The following is a 23,320-nucleotide window of genomic DNA, read 5'->3' on the forward strand; positions in this document are numbered from 1 at the left end:
GCCAAGGAGAGAGAGAGAGAGAGAGAGAGAGAGAGAGAGAGAGAGAAACAGATATTAACCCTTAGCAAATCTGCTGCTGCCTTTCTGGATGGGGACAGATGGACAGACCCAAAGTAGTTAATATGACTGAGCTCACTGTGGTCTCAAATGAAGACCTGGTCTGGAGGTTTCCAAGTGGACAATAAATTTATCAGCATGCCAAAGGCTAGACCTCTAACTCACCAGGCCTGATCAATACAGATAATAATTCAGCTCAACAATTCTTTGGTTTGCTTTGGTTTGTTGGTATCAATCTGGCTAGAGAGTTCGGGAATAAGAAGAACTCTGAAAGCAATGTGCAGACTCTGGGGGGCCGGGGAGCAAGGTGGCAGGAATGCTCTAAGACTTGAACAGTGAGTGAGGTTAGAGGCCTCTGAGGAGCACCTGCACTAAGATGGACCTGACTCCTCCTCCCTACGGGAGCACTCAGAACAGTGGGAGCTAGAGGAACCCTCCTGCCCCAGCCCCAGACGCTGGGGAATCTGGGGTCACATCCATCTGCTGGTTGAAATTGCATCTCTTCTCTGAAACCCATGTTTTATGTTCTCCAGAAAGTGTCCCTGGATCACCCAGTGTGATTTACAAGCAGCCTGTTGCTGTGTAGTACTTCTTTCACCCACAACTTTTTTTTAATTACAGTACTACGCATAAATATATTTCAAGTCGAAATTGTGTGTGTGTGTGTGTGTGTGTGTGTGTGTGTGTGTGTGTGTGTGTGTTGGGGGATGTGGGTGCAATTTTCACAGTGTCTTGTATTGGTCTGAGAACTTAGCAGGCACTCAGTTATTGATGGAAAAGTTGTCAGGACATCAACGTCCCAAAGTTTCCAAATCTTCTTTTTCAGCTAGATACATAGCCAGCAACCCCAGATCAGAGGGCCTGTGGCTCCCCAGAGCCTGAGGAAAGCTATCCCAAATGCAAATTCAGTCTCAAAGTGCTACAAAGACCAACTAGGAAAGCATGATCCGCTCTAAATCCCTCTTGGGGACCAGCCTCTCCCTGTGTGGATGCGTCTGTGTGTGCATGTGCTTGGGTGGGGGTCGGCTGTGGTGTGGTGGGCAGAGAACAGCAAGAGAGAGGCAACGCCACGCAGTGACTATGTGAGGGGATTTGCTATGTTTCTCTCTCTCCCCCCTTCTTTGTCCCCATTCTCCTCGTCCCCTTCAGCATTTGTCTGGGAGGATCCTGGAGTGTTCTTTTGATCGACTCAATCTTTCTCTGGCACTTGAGTTCTGATTGGCTGAAGGACTTAGAGGGGGAAAAACTTTAATTAAGTAGATAATCTCTTCTTTGGATGTTAGGTAGCTCCATTTCACCTCCCCTTAACTCTGCTTGGGATCGTTTACAAACCAAGGAAGTCGAGCTCTGAGGAGAATTCCATCCCTCTGCCTCTGAGGAAGACTACGTCCCATCTCCCCTGTCCCCCATTTCTGAGAATTTCTCCCTCTGTTTCTCAGAAGACTATGTTCCTTATGAAGCCTGTGTGCATCTTTCTCCTCACTTCTCTCCTCCACTTCAGCCACGCCTGGTGAGTAACCTACTCGGATGTGAGATGTGGAAGGGTATGTGATATGGTGGGGAATGCTAGCTTTCAGTTCCGAACAGGTAGGAGGCCTTGAGATCTCTCTTGGGAAAAGCCATTCTATGCAGTAGGGCTTGCCCTAAGTATGTGGCTAGTCTCAGCAAATCTTTAGAATTCTTGCCAATAAAAGATTGGATTTAAAAACAAGGGACTTTGTATATTTTTATAAATGACTATACTACAATTTTGAGTGATCTGGGGAGAAACAGACGGTAGCCCGGAGCTCTAGCTCCTTACCCTGCTGTGGCCTGGAGAGACGCTTCAAGGCAGGCAGGTCTGGGGACAGAATGGGCAGGACCCGATCCTGCACTTTTTGACTTTTCTTCAGAATATTATAGGAAACTGCTCACATTAGCATTCCCTAGACATTACAAATGTGTTAGAGCTATTGGCATTGGGTCAACAAACAGGTTTGAAGGCAAATATTCTAGAAACCTGAGCTTTTCTACAAATGTATTTAAGTTGTTCAATGTACAGAAATTCCTAAATTGCACTGGAAACCAGATAACACGTGAAAGAAAGTACTTTGCAAACCCTAGGACGAGTGTTAGGTGATGTTATCCTCGGTCCTGGGAACCATGAAGGGCATCTACACGCGCATTAAGCAAGAATATGATTATATAAGGAGGCACAACCCGAGGAACACATGTAGCTAGGCAATTTGGAGTTTCTCCTCAATTCAGATGCTATCTCAATCAACTCCCAAACCCCAGTCAATTCTCACTTCGACCATCTACTTAAGATACAAATCCAACCGCTCTACATCCTATCCAGCAAGCCAGAATAGAAATGCCTTTGCTGGAACCTGCTTCCTGTGCTAATTGAGAGTGTATTCTTATCGTAAATGAGCCTAGCAATCTCCATTAAAGTGTTGATTTCAAAGTTCGCCAACTTAGCACAACTACTCACAGCTAAGCATAATGATTTGCAACATTCCTGATTATGAGCAAAACCCGCCAAATAATTGGTCAGTTTTAATTGGCCTTTTAATTGAATATTTCAACATGAAAAGGAAAGGAAAAAAAAAAGAAGCCATCTCTGCCTCATGAGAACAAAATGACAAAGGGCTGGGAGACTATTTCAGGGCGTTTCTCCTGGTACCCATCATGCTCTTCAGCTGATTCAATATCAGCAAAAGAGAAACACGAGATGCCCCTCCCTAGTCACCAGGGCAGTGTGAAGAATTGTTCCATTAAAAAATACCTTTACTGTGTGACCCCCTCCCTGCTGAAGGGGGTCATGTGCATTTCATTCCAACATTGACATGCCACACTGAAGGGTGGCTGGGTTGCTTGTCTGTCCAAATTCAAGTGTCTGGATTCAAAAAGAAAACAAGAGAAAAGAAATGTGAAAGTTCGTGCTAATTTAAACACAGGATTTTAGAACCCCTCCTTGCCCGGCCTGACTTAGTGGGGAAGGGCCTAAATCTCCAATGCCACGCACTTACACTTTAATTGCTTTTTCCTGTAAGTCTCAGTTGGAATTAAAAATGTATACTTGGCCAAGATTCTGCTTTTAGGTAATGTTTGAAAGTGATTTTTAAGGTTTAACATTTTAAATATTGATTATTCCTCTAATGAAACACTCTGGGTTTTGTATAAGGCCATCCCCATTGTGCCAGGCAGAGAAATTTGACCAACCATAGCCTTTGACATGTTTCTCTTAATACTTCATTATCAACCTTTTATGTAAGGACCTCAAAAGCATTTAACAAACGGAGACCCGAAATTTCTGCTTGGCTGTTCAATTGTCGGGCCGCTTGAAATGACTGTCTAAAAGGGTCCGGCAGCAAGCATTCCTGGGTTGAAAAGAAGAGAATAACAGTGACTTTCCCTACAGTGCAGCTTTACTGAGAACACAACAGAAGAGGAATTTTAAAAACAGGGCTTGCCACCGGTCCTCGATGGTGGACCGTTTCTGAGGAGTCTTATTCCTCAGTAACTTGAGAAACTTTTAAAAAGTTTTTCTTAATCTTTATGGCTCCTTAAAATCGGGACTAGGGCTGCAGGCCATAGCAAGGCAAGAGATGTTGGCCGCTATAGAGGGCCAGAAAAGAACTGAGTTCACCTTCCTGATACACTTGCTCACTGGGAAGAAGCAGGCATACAGTGTTTTCCTTAACTTATCACCCCACTTCACTCCAGCTAACATCCCATAATAGCAATGGGTCATCAGGGGTCCCCCCGCCCCCACCTCTTCTCATCCTTTGCCTGATCTCCTAAGGCCTGTATGTACACATATGGAGGGCCCATTTCTATTCTGCAACAGGGCAGGAATTGATATGAAATTACTGGGTTGTAAGACAATATTTGAAAAACATTAGCCCATGGCTCTCAGTATTTGGGTTTTTACAGTAACTTTTTAAATTGAAATTGCATCTGATATTAAAGTACTGGAGCCCTGCTTAGGAAATGAATCAGTTGGGAGGTTTGTTTTTGGTGATGCTGGGGATTAAACCTGGGGTCTTCTTGTGTTGGCGAGCAAGTCTACCACTGAGCAAGGGCACAGCCCAGGAGTCTACTGTCAGAGGGCCTTTACCTACATTGTCTCACCAAGCATTGGATAGAGGTAATATTTCTGGTCTCTAAATACATCTACCACTATTTTTAAATGGATGTTATAGAAAGTAAAGTACAAATTCATGCCACGTGTAGTGTTACACACCCTTAATCCCAGCACTCAGAAGGCAGAGGCAGGTGGATCTCTGTGAGTTTGAGACCAGCCTGGTCTACATAGTGAGTTCTAGGACAGCCAAGGCTACATAAAAAGACCTTGTCTTAAAAGACCCCCAAAACAAAAAATCAAGTATTGAACTGGTGGTAGTTTCTTTGTTGTATTATGTGTTTGTCACAATAAGTTTTCCCACTAGCAGAAACAAAAAGAGGAATTCAAAGACAGGCCCACGAGAGCTGGTCACATCAGCAAGGCATGCTCTTCCTCAGAGAGCCCACAGGTCTCTGAGGTGGCAGAAATAATCGAGGTGTGAGGAGCTGCTTTGCAGTCTAGGAAAGAGTCGGCTAATGTGAAACAGTAGCAATTCTGGCCTCTCCACAAGTACATGGTTCAAAACCAGCTGGGATGGTGGAGCAGCTGGGAGGTGGCCTAGCCAAGCAGTTGCATGACCAGCATCCCAGCCAGAGCCAGGACCGGCAAAGGCGGGCTCCCACTAACCCTTGGTTTCCTCAACAACGGGAGCCTGTGTATTCTTTCGCCATGGCGAGTTCCCCTCTCACCGATGGCAACAATGATATTATAATTGCAACAAAACTCATGAGGTCCTGAGAAAAGACAGGACTGTTGTTTTTCTTGTGATGAAGAGGTTGCTCTAAGGTACATGGTGTGTGTGCATTGTGTATGTTTGTGTTTGTGTGCATCTCTCTCTCTCTCTCTCTCTCTCTCTCTCTCTCTCTCTCTGTCTCTGTGTGTGTGTGTGTGTGTGTGTGTGTGTGTGTGTGTCTAGGATAATATGGCACAGAGGGATCTCTGTTTTGGAACATTATATAGAGATAAAGAGGACCTAAGAAAAGACCAGAAACAAAGGCCTTTTCATCCACGTCCGCTCCCTTCCATGCTAACACTTGTTTCTCTCCTCTGGCCGGACAGCTGGTTGGATTCTGCAGTCAGCTGATGCTTTTTCTTGTAGTTCGATTAATAAAGTTCCTTTTTCTTGGGCTCCAAGGACCCTTTCCTATTTTCATCAGAAGACAGAGAATTCATGTGGCTTGGAGAATAAGGTCCAGGCAATATTGTTTAGGATAAACCCTTTTTTTTTTTTTTTTTTTTTTTCTGCAAGTAGATTTTTCTTACTAAGCAAAAGATCAGTCTGGGTTAACAGCTGGGGAAAACAGTGTGCTCGGTTCCTATCAAGACAGCCCCCATTGCTCCCATTTGAAATATTGCCTAGACCCCAAACCCTCTTGAAAGAAATGGCCGTCCACTGTGGACGGACCTGAAGCCTCGTTAAGAGCCACACTTTTATGGTTTGTTTTTCTCAATCTTTTCTGCAAGCCCCTGGTATTGATCATGTCATTTCTCTCTACTCTTCTGAGGTTAGAGTTTTCTCTCAGAAAAAAAAAAAAAAATTCAAACCATAAGGGGGCATTTAAATTCACTACTATCTAACCACTCCCAAATACATTGTTTTGAATAGTGTGTGTTTCCAGCATCCCCATCCTTTGTCCCAATAAGACTCCATAAAAGGTAGATGGCAGTCTTTCAGCCAGCCTCCAGGGATGACATTCTCACTGTCTCCAGGCTAGACTAGGCCATTCCCCAGAAGGAGGAAGTTCCCTCTGTGTGGCACTGTGACTGCCTTTTGCTGCACTGCATACACTCAGACTCTCTGGCTCCCCGTCAGACTCTGTGTTCCTTACCCTGCCAGTTCATGACAAGAGCAAACCATCAGGCTGTCCACATTGTCCTGTCTGGCATTTCTTCAGCTTCATCAGGGTGTCTGCAGTGCTTAGACTCCCTAGGTTATTGTTTCATGAGTGTTCTGTTTAATTGTAAGTTTCTATTGTAGACTTCCTCCTCCTCCTCCCCCTCCTCCTCCTCCTCCTCCTCCTCCTCCTCCTCCTCCTCCTTGGCTTCCTCCTCCATAAAAGCGGAGTGGGCAGATATGTAAGAAACCCCACAACCGAGCTTCACCCAGTGTCAATTCCTGTCCAAGCTGTTTCATTTGCTTTTGGTTGGTAGGGTTTCCAGCTTCATGTATTTCTTTTCTCAAATGGTTCAAAAACAGGAAAAGGAAGGATGTGAAAGGAATCTCCTGTTTACATCTGAGAGACATAGATGGGGACAGCAAGTAGGAAGAATCTTGGGGAACAATATACAGTTACAATTGTCCTTGGAGCAACCCAGAATAGCCATTAATGAAAGGAGGGAGCCATTCAGATGCAGGCTTTGGCTTCATTGTGCTTTGAGCAGCAAAGACAACAAAGTGAGTGGCTGGGGCAGACTGGAAAGGGATGTCCCCCTCTCCTCTTGAATTTAGTTCCATTAGGTAGTGAAAATGGTCCTCAATTGGGACTTCTGTGGGTTCTGCTGCCTTGAGCCGATCACCTGCTGGGTTTGGGAGTTAATCTCTACAGATACAGCTAGAGGTTTCCTGCTTTGGAAATCAGTGGTTTTCCAACTGCGCAATAGAGGAATACTTTCAAGTCTAGGCCACAGAGACCTAGGTGACTAGGTCAGGAAACATAAACTGTCTGCGCAGTGACTGCATGGAAATGGGGATGAAGGACAGCCGTGGCTCTGTAAGACCCCTTTGACTGACAGCACAGCCCTCGGCAGGGAAAAGACCACTCCTGGGAACGGTGATTTCCTCTGCTGGGGATGAGGGGAAGGAAGAAATCTTTCACACCTGCTTGGCAGAATTTCATGGCCTGGAGCTGTCCCAAAGGCAGGTCATTGGCCTCTGCCAATAATTATTTGGCAAGGGCTGGATTTGAACTGATGTGGCATTTTAAGGCATATTTAACGTAAGGATGACCATTGAAATGTACACTCCTGCTTAACGTTTTGTTTTAGCCAACTGGCTTGTAAGACTAACTTTCATATATAATACATTTTAGTGTCATATAGAAAATTTACATTCTTAAAAAATATTTTTCAGACTTAACTTATAGGGCTGAACTGTGCTTGAAGAACACTTTAAGTCATGGAGTAGCTATGAGAACAAGACCTGAAGCCATGAACTTCTGAGTTGTGCCTTTAAAGGCATCTTGAAAACAACAATAAACCCTTCCTTTGGCCACAGTGTCCGCCTCAGCTCTGTCTGCTTCCTCTCATCTCTTCTGCTGCCCACTCCTCCCTCGAGTCCACACTTGATGCTTTTCTTGCTTAAAAAGCCCATTCTCTGAATCTAGGTTTGTGTTCCGTATCCCTGAACAAGGTCTTGTCCATATTAACTCCCCCTCACCCCCGCCTCCTCCTCTGCTTCCCCTGTCCAGTGAAGGAAGTGCAAGCGAGGGTCTTGTACAACTAGACAAGCATTCCACCATCAAGCTACACCCCCAGCTTCCTTATGATTTTATTTTTATCTTCTTGACACATTTGAAAGTAGGGGAAAATTGATCTTTGACATTCTACATCCGTTCTTCCCCCTAAGACTTCAGACATCTGTGCCCTTCTCCTTTCTATCCTTCCCCCAGCTATAGTAGGGTCAATTTCCATAATTTATAGTTTACAGTGCATAACAATTAGTCACCCAGTTGATCTGTGAAGACCTTTGTTTTTTTTTTCAACTCCTTGTGCAGTGGAGGCTCCCGGTTTAAATATCCTTGGGTGTTGTCAGGGGGCATCGAAAGAAACTGTAGGAACTCTGGGATTGAGTTTCACAGTTATCAGGGAGGCTCTTGTCTATGTAATTGTGTGTGTGCTTGTACATGTGTGCTCACGTGTGTCGTGTATGTGTGCTAACGTGTGTAGGGGAATACATAGAACCCCTAGGAAATCCCAGAAGGGGGTGATGACTCAGCTTTGCCCAGCCTCAGGCAAGGTGTGAACTCTACTCAGAAAGTTGTGAGGAGGCTCTTCTAGCTGCAGCCCCAAGCAGCTTCCAGCTCTGGAGCCTCCAGCCCTCGGCCCTTCCTCTCCCTGAAAGGCCTCTGTGTGTCTCTGGGTGAGAATAGCAGGCCACACTCACCATCACACCTCCTCCCCCTAGCCTGCCACCAACTGTAATAGAACCCCACAGTCTGAACCAAGAGAGACCAATGGAAGTCTCATGACTCCAGACTTTTTGTGGGTGTCTAGAGATGCGATTAAAGACAAGGGAGGAAGATGCTAAAATGTCAAAGGCCTGTAAGGAAAGTGAAGGGAGAATGTCAAAGGCCTATAAAGAAAGAGAAAGGAGAATGTCAAAGGCCTGTAAGGGAAGTGAAGGGAGAATGTCAAAGGCCTGTAAGGGAAGTGAAGGGAGGCAGGACCCAAGTGGAGCAGAGGGGATGAGGATGAAAGTTCTGGATATTGGATATAAAACATAAAATTCTAGAAATTCATATAAAAGGCTTTGTCTTAAAAAACATGAGTGTGACAGAGCAAAGGGAATCTGGTTCCATGTCTAAGTTGCATCGACCATTGGACTGGAAGCCAGCCTGGCCCAGCAGCATCCAGGAAAGCTGCCTGAGGGGACCTCAGCGAATGAGATGCAATGGCCTCCTGGGTAGGTGCACGCACAGGAAGAGGAAAGGGAGCCAGGTTCCAGAAATCAGCCCAGTTTACGAGGTTCCTGTCATGCTAAAAGGTGGATGCAAACCGAACATGTGCTTGTCCACTTCTGGTCCAGGCCCATCAGTCCCACAGTGAGGCAGTATCCTGACCATGGCTGAGAACCTGCTGACCACAAAATGATGTCTCTATACAAACTACCTTGTATACTCTGCAAGTGTGAAGAATCATTCCCAAACTGTGGGTGAGGAGTAGTGGCTTAAACGCCTACCCATGTGTGAGGTTCTAATCGACCAACACAGGGGCTTGCAGCTGTCTCTGAACTGCCTAAGCAGAAAAAATAATGCATACTTCTTCAAAAAGCATCAGGTAGAGAAGGGCTCTCTCTCTCTCTCTCTCTCTCTCTCTCTCTCTCTCTCTCTCTCTGTGTGTGTGTGTGTGTGTGTGTGTGTGTGTGTGTGTGTGTGTGGTGTGTCTAATAAATATCAGGGGAGGAAACATACATTCTTAGGAAAAGAGACCTGGAGACTTTCCAGGCATTGACAGAGCAGCAGTGGTATTTGTCTTTGAATTGCTCCAAAGTCCCTCCCCTCCTGTTCCATCTCCCTGAGAAAAACTTTCCCCTGGGGTCAGGATGGTTGTGGACTAAGGGCCCAGTGGGTGAGCCAGCTCACAAGCATCGTGCTATAGATAAAAGCCTTGTGAATCAAGGCTAGACTTGGCTGCTGGCTAGTCTCTGAGGTTTCTCCAGTGAGAAGGTCCCTGAGCAGAGAAGCAGTGGGAAGGGAGGTAAACTCGGCAGGACTCTGCTGTGAAGACCACCCACACAGCCTCAAGGGAGACATGCAGCCAGGGCAGGGCATGTGGCTGGATCCCAGAGGGTCCGTAAGTGACAGGAAGGATAATTAACATGAGGAACACAGCGAGGACTTAGAGACTCAAGAAACTAGTAGCAAAGAAGCTCCTCATCAGTTCTTGGGTTAGGGGAGCTGTGGCTGAAGGTAATGAGGTGAAGAACAGGACAGGCCCTGGCTAAGCAGCTCGGCTGGGGACCTGTGACAGCCCAGCGACCCTGAACTCTGGAGGACAGGAGAAGGAGCTCTGACTGCTCTCCCTAATCCCTGCTGTAAATTAACTCGTAAGAACAGGACGGCATTAGAAAAGTCTAAGAAAAACAAAAGAGCAAATTGTGGGTTAAAGGTTCCTTCCAGGAACAGTGACTGGCGTGCAGACATGGTCTAGGGGCGTAAGTGGAGCTGCTGTGTTAAGGACTCCCAGAAGCAGAGTCGGTGAGTGGAGGACCAGAAGGGGGATGAGCCTTGACGAGACTTGGAATCCCTTGTGACAGAGTCCACTGTGCAAACATTTCGTTGTGCTGTGGGGAAGAGGGCATGAGTCAGCCATAATGTGAGGAAGCCACTGGAAGTGCAAGGAGAGAGAGAGAGAGAAGTCAAGAACAGGAGCTGCACACACAGTCCACCTTACCTCAGCTGGGCACCTCAGCCTCCCAGCAGCCTGTGGGAGTTCGGCAGAGAGCAACTCCTTGCTCATGCCCTCGCCCTGTGGAGTGCAGTGAGACCAGATGGCTATCTGGGAAAGATGCTGTCACCAAAGCCACCTCAGACACCTGGGGACACTGACAGTGCCAGAATTTATTGAGAAATTACCACACCAATCTGGGAGAGGCAGCTATCCATGGGTTCACTTTGAAGTCAGTAGAAACTGCCAGCTCCTAAGGTAATAGCAAGCCTTAGAGTCTTCTGTGAGTTCTCCAGCGCCAGCACAGGGTAGGAAGAGTGTAGATGAGCTGATAATAGACCATGTGCTCATCGCCTGGTGAGCATAGTCCCCAAAGGCTGGACGCAGGAAGTGCAGCAGCAGACGCCAGAGAGAGGTTCCATTCATAACATTTTCTTACCACCCTCTTCTGCAGAAATGACAGTGTAGAAATCCACATCGGAAAATTAAACTCCAGCGGGATAAAAGACATGTGTCCCTACTTTTAAAAAAAATCAATACACAAAGCTGAGCAGGAAGTATAGTTTCCAGATAATCTCCATATCTCCTCCCATAAAATCCCCTTGTTCATTTCTACGTTGTCTGCACAAGAGCCAGTATGAGTAGTATCAGTTATAGGGGGATCTGGCAGTTCCCAGAACCTTTGCCCCTGTGGGCATAGAAGCTTCTAGAAGGAAGCACTGGAGCATTACAAAAAGAAAAATGTAGCCAAGACCATGTGATCGCCATCTGGACTTCTTTACTGAGCACAAGCATCAATCACTCAGTAGAATGTCACTGAGACTTCCAAATATCCATTATGACTTTTCAGGAATTAAGAATTCATAACAGTAGCAAAACCACAGTTATGAAGTAGCAACAAGATAATTTTATGGTTGGGGGTCACCACAACATAAGGAACTGTGTTATGGTTGGGGGTCACCACCACATGAGGAACTGTGTTAAAGGGTCACAGCATTAGGAAGATCGAGAACTGCTGTGATAGAATGAAACAGCATAGGTAGGTTCCAGACCCACCCTGAACTAGTGTGTTATGTTGCCTTGACTCACCACGATGTAGTTTGTGTGTCTGTGAAGTGGAGGATAGACTCATTCTATTTTCTATAACTGTTGTGGCAATTGCATGAGCTTCAAGCATTAAAATACTTAAATAGATTTGCTGTGCACAGCATAAACACTGTGTTCAGTCATCAGGAAAATCTGCAACATGTTACAGGTAAAGTACCACTACCCTGACATATCTGATGATATTAGCTGTTAGTACGTGAAACGAACTGCATTTTATGTGACATCATACTTTTCTGCAATGGGCTCCTATTATGGAACCCTGGCTAGGACTCACTATGTAAACTGGGCTGGCCTCAGACTCACAGGGATTTGCCTGCCATTGCCTCCCAAGTGCTGGGATTAAAAGAGTGTGCCACCGTCCCTGGGACTGTGACATCACACTTTATACATGCACATATGTATATAGATTATGTATCATATATACGAGTAACAAAAGAAGAAACAATAAAATATTTACTTGGCAGTATAAAAGAAAAACTGCAGTTATCTGTGCAAACTGCTTAGACCCATTCCTAATTACTATGAACCCCAATGATATCCATGGCAGTACACAGGGCTACGGATGTGTCTACCCTAACCACTCACTGTGTGCATTCGCTCAGTGCTCTGGCTTTCATCCTTGCTGTATGACCATCTGCTCAATTAACAAATAAGAGGCAGCTCCGCTTGCCCCAGATTTCCCCCTTGTATCCCCCAAATCTTCTCTTTCCAAACATTTTAATTAAAAGATAAGTGCTACCTATGAATTGTCCTGAAGACAAGTGACATCCCAGTACAAAGATCCAAGATCCGCGCCATGCGCACGTCTCCATTGGTAGGTTCTGGGCGGCATTGCCTTCTGACCTGAGTATAAAAGGTTTTAGAAAAAAAAAAAATAGCCCCTGGGTTTTCACTCTGTGGGCTCATCTCTGTCTACTCTTTTATCCACGTATCTTTTTGTAACCCTTTTCTTCTCAAGTTTCCCATTGGTTCTAAGGAGCCCTTCATTACTTTTTCTTTCCAAACCCTTTAATTCAACCCACTTGTACAGAACACTCTCTATGTTCAAAGTAGTAGTATGTAAGAGGAGCTGGGAGCAATAGAGATACCTCAGGTGAGCCATACTTGTGATCAGAAACAAGGCAGTAAATGGAAACCAAGGCCAGCCTGGGCTAAACAGTGAGACTTGGTTGGAGGTCGGGGTCACTGTGATATCAAGTATGGTGGTTCACACCTGTTATCCTAGTACTTAGGAAGCTGAGGCAGGAGGGTTGTGAGTTCAAGGCCAGCCTGGACTACATAGTGAGACCCTATCTTACAAAAGAGAAAGCAAGCAAGGGCTGGGGTGTAGTTTGTGGCAGAGCAGTTGCTTTGGATTATTGAAATTAGTAACTTGTCTAGTAAGGATGAGGTCTTGGGATTCATATCCACCCCACTTCCCCAAAATGCCTGCAGTGAAGCTTCAGGAAGTACTAGTTGTAGAGGCTGGAGAGATGGCCCAGAATTTTCACTGTTCTTGCAGAGGACTCAGGTTTGATTGCCAGCACCCACATGCTGTTCCTGTTAACTCTAGTTCCAGGAGATCCAATTTCTTCTTCTCACCTCCTTGGGCTCCTGCATGCATGTGGTACACACAAAGTCACACAGGCCAACACAAAGCACATAAATAAAATAAATACACAATTTTAAAAAAAGAAGTAATGAGCTGAGCGGTGGTGGCGCACACCTTTAATCCCAGCACTTGGGAGGCAGAAGCAGGTGGATCCCTGTGAGTTCAAGGCCAGCCTGGTCTACAGAGCGAGATCCAGGACAGGCACCAAAACTACACAGAGAAACCCTGTCTCGAAGGGAAAAAAGAAGTAATGAGCATGACTCATGATGACTTTATTGAAATAGAACCCACACACCATAAAATTCACCCTTTGAAGAGTACAAACAAATGCCTTTTAGTAAATCCACAATACCTGTGCAGCCCTCAACACAATCCATTTTTGAACATTTTTACCAACCCTGAAAGAAATCCCCTTTCTATTAGCAGTCCTATGCCAGTGTTCTCCTCTGTGTCCTTGTTAACTGCCAAGCTAATTTCTGTTGCTACAGAATGGTCTTTTCTAGAAGTTTCTCATAAAACCGAGAACAGAGTTCATATAGCTCTTGGTCTTCTGTGTCTGGGTTCTTTCACGTAGAGTGATGTTCATCTGCGTTGGAGCATGTATCAGCACTTTGTTTACTTTTATGGTCAGATAATAGTCTACTGTAGATATACCAGATTGCATGCACCCATTCATTAGATGCTAGATGTTTGGGCAGTTTTAGTTTTTGTCTATTCTAATTAATATTATTATGAGCACAGTGTCTATGTTTTGTGGCATATATGTCTGCCTAGGAGTAGAACTGCTGTGTTATATTTAACTTGTGGAGGAATTGCTAAACAGTTTTCTAAAGTACATGCACTCACCAGGTGGTGGTGGTGCACACCTTTAATCCCAGCACTTGGGAGGCAGGGGCAGGCAGATCTCTGAGTTCGAGGGCACCTTGGTCTATAGAGTGAGTTCCAGGTTGGTCAGGTCTGCACAGAGGATTCTGGATGCTTTGAGTTTTCATCAGTTTCTTCCTTTGAGACAGAGTCTCTCTTTGTAGCCCTGGCTGTCTGGAACTCACTATGGAGAGCAGGCTTCTATCTAACTCAGAAAGACCCTCTGCCTCTGCCTCCCAAGTGCTCCTGAGTGGGTCTAAAGGCATACACCATCACACCCAGTCTTATTTCAGCCTAGCTGCCTCAGTGGGTGTGGATTCTTGTGATTTTGTTCTCAGTTGACTAGTGATGCTGAGCATCTTTCCATGGGCTCAATGGCACATCTTTGGGAAAATGTCTATTCAAGTCACATGTCTGTCTGTAAACTGAGTTGTTTTGTTGTTGCTGGGTTTAAGGATCTTTTCATATAAACTTGAACTCAAAATCCTCCAGACTCACCCTCGCCAGTGCTGGGATTACTGGTGTTCAATACCATAGCCAACTAATTAACGGGCTTTCCCAATAATCCAGACAAAAGATGGCGATGGTTTGAACCAGAGTGAAATTAGGGAGATACTGAAAACTGGTTACAGTATGAGCTGCAGTCGGCAAGCTTTGAGGGAATATTGAATACAGAATAAGAAAAGGGAGTCAAAGGTGACTTGCTGGGACTTTTATCTAAGCAAGGAGGGACTTCCCCATTCTGAGTGGAGAGACCGCAGTTGATGTAGGCTGAGGAGGTGTCGAGAGAGGAAGTGTTCCTTTTGAGGCAAGTTAAGCTGGATGCCTACCAAATCAAGCAGATCGTTGAATGTACAAGTCTGGAGACTGAACAAAAAGGCCTGAGAATAGTTGGGAAGGTCCAGGAAGATAAAAACCCTTTTGAATGGTACCTAGTCTGGGCAGTGGCAGCAGCAACTACACATCCTCTTGGAGAATGGGAAGATGTACCTCCACCTGAGAGGATACATCATGACCCGCTCATAGAAAAGCTGCCATCTATTAAACAGACATTCCATCTTCCTCATATGTTAGCAGTGGCTTCCCTCCAGTCACGTGACCGTCTCTAGCCTGCACCCAGCCCATAGCACCCTTAAATGCCTTCCCTCTTCATCCTGTCCCTCTCCCCACAGCACTCATCCACTACACCTTCTGCAGTTTTGTTTTGAATGGCTCAAAGGACATCACACCACTGTCTCATTAACCAAAACTAACACTCTCCTGCTGTGGTGCTCACTGCGAGGACACAGACTTTTCTCAACATTGGAGATTGCATACAAGTAAAGCAGTGGCATGGAGCCAATCTATTATAAATAATAACATACGCATGAGAATGTTGTCTAAATAAGGCCCAAGTTTTGTGCCAAGACAGGTGTTCAGTGAAACCTGTCACTTTCATCGGCTCAGCTGACAAACATGTTATACATGTCTTTCCTTAACTGGACTCTCTAGGAGGGGAAAATCCTCCAGGTCCTCCACCCCTTACTCCCCAGTTTTCCTGACTTCGATTCTTTCATGGAGAGACCCCTGCCTCAGGCTCAGCCTTGGCAAAGCTCTGTCCTTTGTCAGCCATGTTTTGTTTCACGCTGTCTTCTTTCTCAGTAATGACTGTCCTGTAAAACAATAACTATTCTGTCTGCCTTCCAAACTGCTAATATTGTTTCTCAAAAACTACCCACACTTTGGCTGCTGTGTTTCATGTGGAGAGTCCACCAAGCCCTTTGGCCACCAATAAGAGAATAACTGTTTTGTTTCTAATTCCCTTTCTGAGGCTTACCATCTTTTCAGCCCTCAGAATTGCTAGGGGACACCCACCTTTGGGTACAGTCCATAAGGATTCCCATGTTACTTGCCCATGATGGAAAGCTTATAGATAATACATTTTCATTGATATAAAATGTCTATTTTGAAGTCATTCTCCAAATCTCCAAGACTGCAGATCATATCTGTGTTTAACTTTACATTTTTATATAACTAGAGATTTATGAAAGGTACAAAGAAATATTCAGGAAGCTTCTGTACCTTTCCAAAGCCTTTCTCAATGTTTCCATCTTAAAATTATTATACAGTAAGCTTAGAGCTTATTCAGACCTATTTTACTACACCCCTAGATTCGTATATTTGTGTGCGTGTATCTGTGTGTGTGTGTGTGTGTGTGTGTGTGTGTGTGTGTGAGAGAGAGAGAGAGAGAGAGAGAGAGAGAGAGAGAGATTCTGATGCAAATTTGCCATGCTTGCACCCTTGTGTGACCATGGCCATAGTTAAGACACTTTCCGTCACTAAGGCTCATGACTCTTAATAGCAGCCATCTTCCTATTTTAAACTCCTGGCAAATCGCCGACCTGTTATTAGCCTCACTCTCGGCTCTGTTTCAGTATTGTTATGTAGATCTTCCCCTTTTGTGGTACTGAGGATTGTACATGTTTCGTGAGTGTTTAACTAAATTATATCTGCAACCTTCTCTTTTTCACTTTGAGAAAAAGTCTCATAGATTAACCCCTCTGGGCTTGAACTTTGGACTCTAACTTGCTCTGTAGTTCACACACACACCTTTAACCTGTGGTCCTCCTGTCTCAGACTCCCAAGTGGTAACAATTACAGGACCAGACCCAGAAATACATATTTTTAAAAATTGACGTGTGTGTGTGTGTGTGTGTGTGTGTGTGTGTGTGTGTGTGTGTTCATCTGTGTGGCCCTACATGTGCATATTCATATAAAGGCCAGAGGTTGACATTGGCTGTCTCCTCAACTGCTCTCCATCTCACACAGTGAGGGAGACGGGGTCCCTCACTGAGCCCAGAGCTCACTGATTCCGCTAGTTAGCTAGTCAGCTTGCTCTGGGGTCCTGTCTCTCCCCACAATCACACAGATGGCTAAGTCATCACCCCAGTCTGGGCTTGACTTTAATCTAATTTCCTTGAGGTTCGTTGCAGTGATTGTGTTTATTAATAGCTCACTCTTTTTATTGCTGATTGGTATTCTGTGGTGTGGATGTGACAGTTTGGGTTTTTAAATACTTGGTGGTTTTTGTTGTTGTTGTAACCATTTTTATTGTTGCAGAATAGAGGCTTGAACTCAGTGGCCTTGAATAAGCAAGGCTAGAGGGTTTTTGTTTGCTTGCTTTGTTAGTTTGAGACGAGTCTCAGGTAGTCCAGACTTGTTTGGAACTAGCTCTGTAGATGGGGCTGGCCTTGAACTCCTGACTCTCCTGCTGCCACCCCTCAAGTGCTAGGATTACAAGTGTGCACCATTAAGCCCAGCAAATGCTACATTTTTACCTTTCACACTCATAAGTTCACACACATATGAGTTCCTAGGTTAAAACGTCTTCATTTCTCTTAAGTAAAGACCTAAGAGCAAATTTAGTTTGGGTTTTTTTTTTTTGTTGTTGTTTTTTGGGGTTTTTCTTTTTCTTTTTTTCTTTTTTTTTTTTTAGCTGAGGATCGAACCCAGGGCCTTGTGCTTGCTAGGCAAGAGCTCTACCACTGAGCTAAATCCCCAACCCGCAAATTTAGTTTTTAAGTAGAGACGGAGCTACTTTTCAGATTCGGCTTTATTTTGGGGTTCAATTATCAAGACCTGAGACAGATATTTCACTGTTTACTCTTCCTAATTAGACAGGTGTCTCTCCACAGTGCAGTGAAGTCAGATAAACCTGGATCAGATCCAACTTCCTCACTCATTAGCTGGGTGAGCCCAAACATGTAGTTAGCTGTTTTCCCTTGGATCCCCACGGACAAAATAGAGATAGAAATGATTGAAAGGGGCTACATGTGAAATCCAAGTAGCGTCTGGTACCCAGTTGTGAATTAATGCTAGCTCTGTCCCCAGCCTGTGGCAAAACAATAATCAAATGTTATTTCCATCTTTTATGGTATTAGAAACTGTAACTTTAAATTTTTTTATGGTGTTGGAAATTATTAACTGACTTTAAAAATCCAAAGAAATGGGACTGGAGAGGTGACTTAGTGACTAAGAGCACCGCCTACTCTTGCAGAGGACCTGGGTACAGTTCCCTGCATCCACATGGTGGCTCCCAACCATCTGTAATTCCAGTTCTAGGGATTCTGACACCCTCTTTTGGGCTCCTCAGGTACGTGGTGTAATGTGCATACATACATACAGGCAAGTACTCATATACTTAAAATAAAAACAAATATTTTGTAATCTAAAGAAATATACTACTTTCAACTTATATTTTTTAACTAAATGGGTTATCTTTTAAAATTTTAATTATTTTAAAATTTATTTATTTGGGTACACACATGTGTTGGAGCCAGCACACACGCTATAGTACATGAGTGGGGATCAGAAAATCCTTGCAGGGGCTGGTTCTCTTTTACCACGTGGGTTCCAGGATCGAACGCCAGTGGTCAGGCGTGGCAGCAGGCACGGTTACCATCTTGGTGGCCCTGAGTGGGTTATCTTTATTAGCCTTGTGACAAGGTGTAACATTGCTTATGAAAGCTAAATTTCCCTTTCCTTCTCTCACTGGTATTGTGGAAATGATCTCTGTGACTCTTGGAGGCAGAAACAAACTGGTATCTCTCCACTGTGCTCTGCTTTCTTTCTTCTAGGTCAGTGAACAATTTTCTGATGACCGGGCCAAAGGTAAGGAGAATGTCTTTGGTGAACTCAGATGCCATTAGCTTTAACTTGTTGGCTGAAGATAACACATGGTGGTTACGCAGATAGGGACTTGTCCAGAGCCAGTCAGCAAACTGCCAGGGCCCAGATGAGCACTCGGCTGTATTGTTACTGAATTTATGGCCGGAAGCTCTGGAGCCAGACAGTCATGGCTTTGGCAGGAGCAATCCCACATCTGCCAGTGTCCCCTTTAATGTTCAGGAGCCGTACTACATGGCCTCTACAGGAAAGGAGTTCCCCAGATACCAATCCTTAGCTAGTAGTGGGGTGCAATGCCTGAAATTTCAAGAATTGTGTGATTGGGACTCAGTTCGGAGAGAAGGTTTAGTGTAATGAGTAAAGTCTGGTGGGGACTAGGTTTTGATGGAAACCAAGTTCTCTCCTCCTCTTGCCATCTGCTAACTAACTGTGAGGCTCGAGTCTTGGTTTCCTGACCTACACAATGGTCCCTATCCACAAGGATCCTGGCACTGTTGAATGAAATAGGATATCTAGACTGCTTTCTCACTCCATATTTTAGAAAGCTGGGAGAATAGAGTGTAAGAGGGTTGCTTGGGGCAAATGTTTCCTAAGTTGAGGCTAAATTTTGAGCCCATATTCCTGTAGGCTTACCTCGTCTACTCCAGCAGCGTGGCAGCTGGCGCCCAGAGTGGTATTGAAGAGTGTAAATACCAGTTTGCTTGGGACCGCTGGAATTGCCCTGAGAGAGCTTTGCAGCTGTCCAGTCATGGTGGACTTCGTAGTGGTAAGGAAAGCCTTGGCCTCTGCTCCAGGAACTGCTGCTGGTCGTAGCTTGCCCCTCCTCCTCTGCATCCTTAATTTTCATCCAGTCTCTTTGCTCAGGGAATCTCTCTCTCTCTCTCTCTCTCTCTCTCTCACACACACACACACACACACACACACACACACACACACACTGTTTAATACACTTTACCTCACTACCAGTCCTGTACTGCCCTTGGCTGTCCGGTTGGCCGAAGGCTTCATCACAATCTAAGCAATACCAAGATACAGGTTAGGGGAATAAATCCTCACACTGTTAGCCTCTCCTTTCAGCAGGCTAAGAGAGAGGCTCTGCTGACCCAGGAGAAACTTGGAGAGCAGGTTACCATAAAGAAGATAAACAATAGTGAGAAGGCCTGCCTTGGGGGAGCTTTTTAAGAATGACTGCGTGCTTTCTAGACTTTCCAGGAGGAAATGGGGTGGGTTCTTTGCTTTCAGATTCATGTCCACTTTTTTCTCAGGTTCTTTCCCACCTAAATCCTCTATAATCATGTCATCAGCAGTCTAGCCAACCACTCACAAAATGTGTGACTTGAAAAGGTGGGAGGGAAGGAGGCTAGGGCTGAGAGCAGGGAGGGGATGGGCCCTGAAAAGGGGTAAACTACCCGATTCAGAAGTAGGCTAGCGCTGGGGAGGGTGTGTGTGATGAAGGCATCAAGGGGAAGTAGCACATTAGCATTTCTTTGGGCAGCAACCTCTTCTTCTAACCCTTGAGGGACTTTGGCTCGCTCCCCCAGCTAACCGGGAGACTGCGTTTGTGCACGCCATCAGCTCTGCTGGAGTTATGTACACCCTGACTAGAAACTGCAGCCTTGGAGACTTTGACAACTGTGGCTGTGATGACTCCCGAAATGGACAACTGGGTGAGTAGAAATGTGGGGATGAGGAGCGCAGGCACTGTATTCTTCTAAACACAGGGCAATAACGCTTAAGTAGGGCGAGCCAGTTCCAGCCCCCACACACTACCATGACAACCCTGCTTAAACGTAAGGTCCTGTCCTCCTCCTCCTCAAATTTCCTTAACTTAGACACAATAGTAACGGAATAGTGTGTAGACTCAATCATTCGTCTATCCCTGTGTTCATCCCTGGCCCCGCGATTTCCCACTGCCTTCCCCATCCTCTCCGGCTCACTCAGTTCCTGCCTTTGTTGCTCCCTATCACCTCTGTTAGGCTTTCTTCTCTCTCAAAGGTTGAACTCTTGTCCTCTCCCAGACTTTAACCGCCTGCCCACTAGACACGTGCACCCTCCCACAGAGGAGCATGCAGGTGACAACCAGTTATGTCATGAAGGCCTGAGCAGGGGATTGGCCCAGGCTGAAAGAGGACAGAAAAGGTGGTAAAAAACCAATCAAGATGGAAACCAATCCAGAAACAGGGCACTCACCCAACGTTAACCCTTTCCCATTCCAGACTCTCCTTCACCCACCTACCCATCCACCCAATCAGAAATGTGAGCCCAGGAAGTTTTGGACTCAATGGTTTTTCCTGCTCCTGCCTTTTCAGGAGGCCAAGGCTGGCTCTGGGGAGGCTGCAGCGACAACGTAGGCTTCGGAGAGGCAATTTCCAAGCAGTTTGTAGATGCCCTGGAGACAGGACAGGATGCCAGAGCAGCCATGAATCTGCACAACAATGAGGCTGGCCGCAAGGTGAGTCCTGAAGCCCTTTACTAGATAGCTGGCTCCATCCACTACCAGCTCCAACACCTCGGTTCTGTAATAGACTTTACCCAACCGGCTGGCCACTCCCTAGCCAGGCGCCTTGCAATTCTTTCCCGCACGGACGGCTTACGCGCAGCTTTCTCCCCAGGCGGTCAAGGGCACCATGAAACGCACGTGCAAGTGCCACGGCGTGTCTGGCAGCTGCACGACCCAGACTTGCTGGTTGCAGCTGCCCGAGTTCCGGGAGGTGGGCGCGCATCTGAAAGAGAAGTATCACGTGGCGCTCAAGGTGGACCTGCTGCAGGGCGCGGGCAACAGCGCTGCGGGCCGCGGCGCCATCGCCGACACCTTCCGCTCCATCTCCACGCGCGAGCTGGTGCACCTGGAGGACTCCCCAGACTACTGCCTGGAGAACAAGACCCTGGGGCTGCTAGGCACCGAGGGCCGAGAGTGCCTGCGGCGCGGGAGAGCCCTGGGCCGCTGGGAGCGCCGCAGCTGCCGCCGGCTGTGCGGGGACTGCGGGCTGGCGGTGGAGGAGCGCCGCACCGAGACAGTGTCCAGCTGCAACTGCAAGTTTCACTGGTGCTGCGCGGTCCGCTGCGAGCAGTGCCGCCGGCGGGTCACCAAGTACTTCTGCAGCCGCGCGGAGCGGCCGGCGAGAGGCGCTGCGCACAAGCCTGGGAAGAAACCCTAAGGGTCTCCTCCCGCCTCCTTTCCTGTTCGTCCTCGGCTTCGTTTAGATACCCCGGAAATAGAGGGCCCCAGACTGGGGACCTCGCGCTCCCTAGCTCAGCGATCCTGACAGGGAGAGGCCGCAGTCGCACACCGAGTGCCACTTTCCAAACTGTTTCTCGGATTCCTCTGCATGGTCTTCTTAGGTCTCAAATCTGTTCTAAAATTCTGCACAGTTGTTCCCGAGAAAAGGACGAAAACAGGCGATTCTCCACACCTCACCCTACCCTACCCCGGACCCCAGCAGTCTTAATGCTGGTCCTAGCTTATCAGGCTAGAGGAAAGAACCCCCTCAGACACGCAAAGTCCAGGTAAAGACATGGCCTTTCTCTTGCCCACCACAAGGGCACCTCCCTCCTGGGAGCCAGAGCCTCTGGGGCCTACAGTCTAGACCTAGTTCCCCGGATGTTGGCTCCTCAGGAATCTAACACTTTTGTCTTCTCATTTCCCTACTTGTCCTGAAAAACAAAACAAAACAAAACAAAACAAAACAAAACAAAACAAAACAAACAAAAATCTGGGAACGGGTTGGGGATTTAGCTCAGTGGTAGAGCGCTTGCCTAGAAAGCACAAGGCCCTGGGTTTGATCTTCAGCTCAAAAACAAAAACAAAACAAAACAAAACAACCCACTGGGAACAAGAAAGCCTTTGAATATGGGGGAAGAGGGAATCCCAAAACCCAACTTAAACACAGTGATACCATGTCACTGGCGGACTTCATTAGCTGAGCAGTGCCTTCCTAAACACCAAAGACACTCCAGACACACCCAAGAGGCCTAGGAATGGTAGAGGCCGGCAGTGGGCAGGTTGGCAATCATTTCCTGATCCTAGCAGCCATCTATACCTTGTCTCCTTCTCCAAAGGAGCTTTGATCGTTTGAGCCAAGACGGGTAAATCAAGACAATGTTTGGATCTGTACCTCTCAAGGCAGGGCATACATAGGAATAAGACTGGCCCCAACACCTAGTTCTCAAATACGCAGGATTCAGTCTATTGGATACTTCCCTGGATAAGTAATCCCCCTTGCTATGAGATTGTTGCTAATAGGATAGTCAGAACCCTGACCTTTTAATTTATTTCAGTCTCTGATACACACCCCTCCCCCCAGATCCTGAACTCATTGGGATGATGAGGGGAAGGCAGAGGAGAAACTTAACCCCTAAGCTCTCTCCTTCCTCCCACTTTGGCTGGATACCATCTCCCTGTAGCCTCCCTTGATGGCCTAAGTAGTTAGCTTGATTTGGCTGAGGTTAATCTGCCAGGGATTAGTAAACCACCCAGGTAAATCTTCCACTAATGCATTTACTTGGAAGCCAAGAGCTTGCTGCTTCTGAGTCTGAGGTTCCTTTCCCGGAGAAGGGCAGTCCAGCAGGGACTTGTTTATGAAATAGGGTTCTGGCCACAGGGGAGCCAGTTCAGCCCAGACCTTCCCCACAGCTGCTCCCACCCTAGGCTAGTCCTGGGCATGGGCATCCACAGCATTTCTGGAGCAGAGCCCTTGAGATTCCTCATTTCAGTCCCCTTTTCCTAAAGGAAGTACAGAGCTCACAACATCAAAGCCCCAGGGGCCGCCCTGGAAGAGTAGACTGCCTCTGGCATGGCCAGTCAGACCTCTGTGCATCCTCTG

General features: G+C 46.3%; 1 protein-coding gene across 1 annotated transcript; it reads left to right on the plus strand.

Annotated features, from left to right (window-relative positions):
• Nucleotides 1-1,484: 1,484 nt before the first annotated feature.
• Nucleotides 1,485-22,215, plus strand: Wnt8b (Wnt family member 8B). The gene is made up of 6 exons (XM_036176533.1): nucleotides 1,485-1,567; nucleotides 18,449-18,482; nucleotides 19,125-19,263; nucleotides 20,039-20,164; nucleotides 20,807-20,949; nucleotides 21,110-22,215. The coding sequence occupies exons 1-6, from the start codon at nucleotides 1,503-1,505 to the stop codon at nucleotides 21,653-21,655; spliced, it is 1,053 nt and encodes a 350-aa protein (XP_036032426.1). The 5' UTR covers nucleotides 1,485-1,502; the 3' UTR covers nucleotides 21,656-22,215.
• Nucleotides 22,216-23,320: the final 1,105 nt, after the last annotated feature.

The sequence above is a fragment of the Onychomys torridus genome, chromosome 1, assembly GCF_903995425.1.
Source record: "Onychomys torridus chromosome 1, mOncTor1.1, whole genome shotgun sequence".
Taxonomy (NCBI): Eukaryota; Metazoa; Chordata; class Mammalia; order Rodentia; family Cricetidae; genus Onychomys; species Onychomys torridus.

Excerpts from the sequence above, each read along its gene's own strand:
- Wnt8b (XM_036176533.1), top strand. The coding sequence starts at position 1,503 with ATGTTCCTTATGAAGCCTGTGTGCATCTTTCTCCTCACTTCTCTCCTC. Across the intron at positions 1,568-18,448 it reads CTCCACTTCAGCCACGCCTG|GTCAGTGAACAATTTTCTGA; the intron begins GTGAGTAACCTA and ends TCTTTCTTCTAG. Across the intron at positions 20,165-20,806 it reads CTCCCGAAATGGACAACTGG|GAGGCCAAGGCTGGCTCTGG; the intron begins GTGAGTAGAAAT and ends CTGCCTTTTCAG.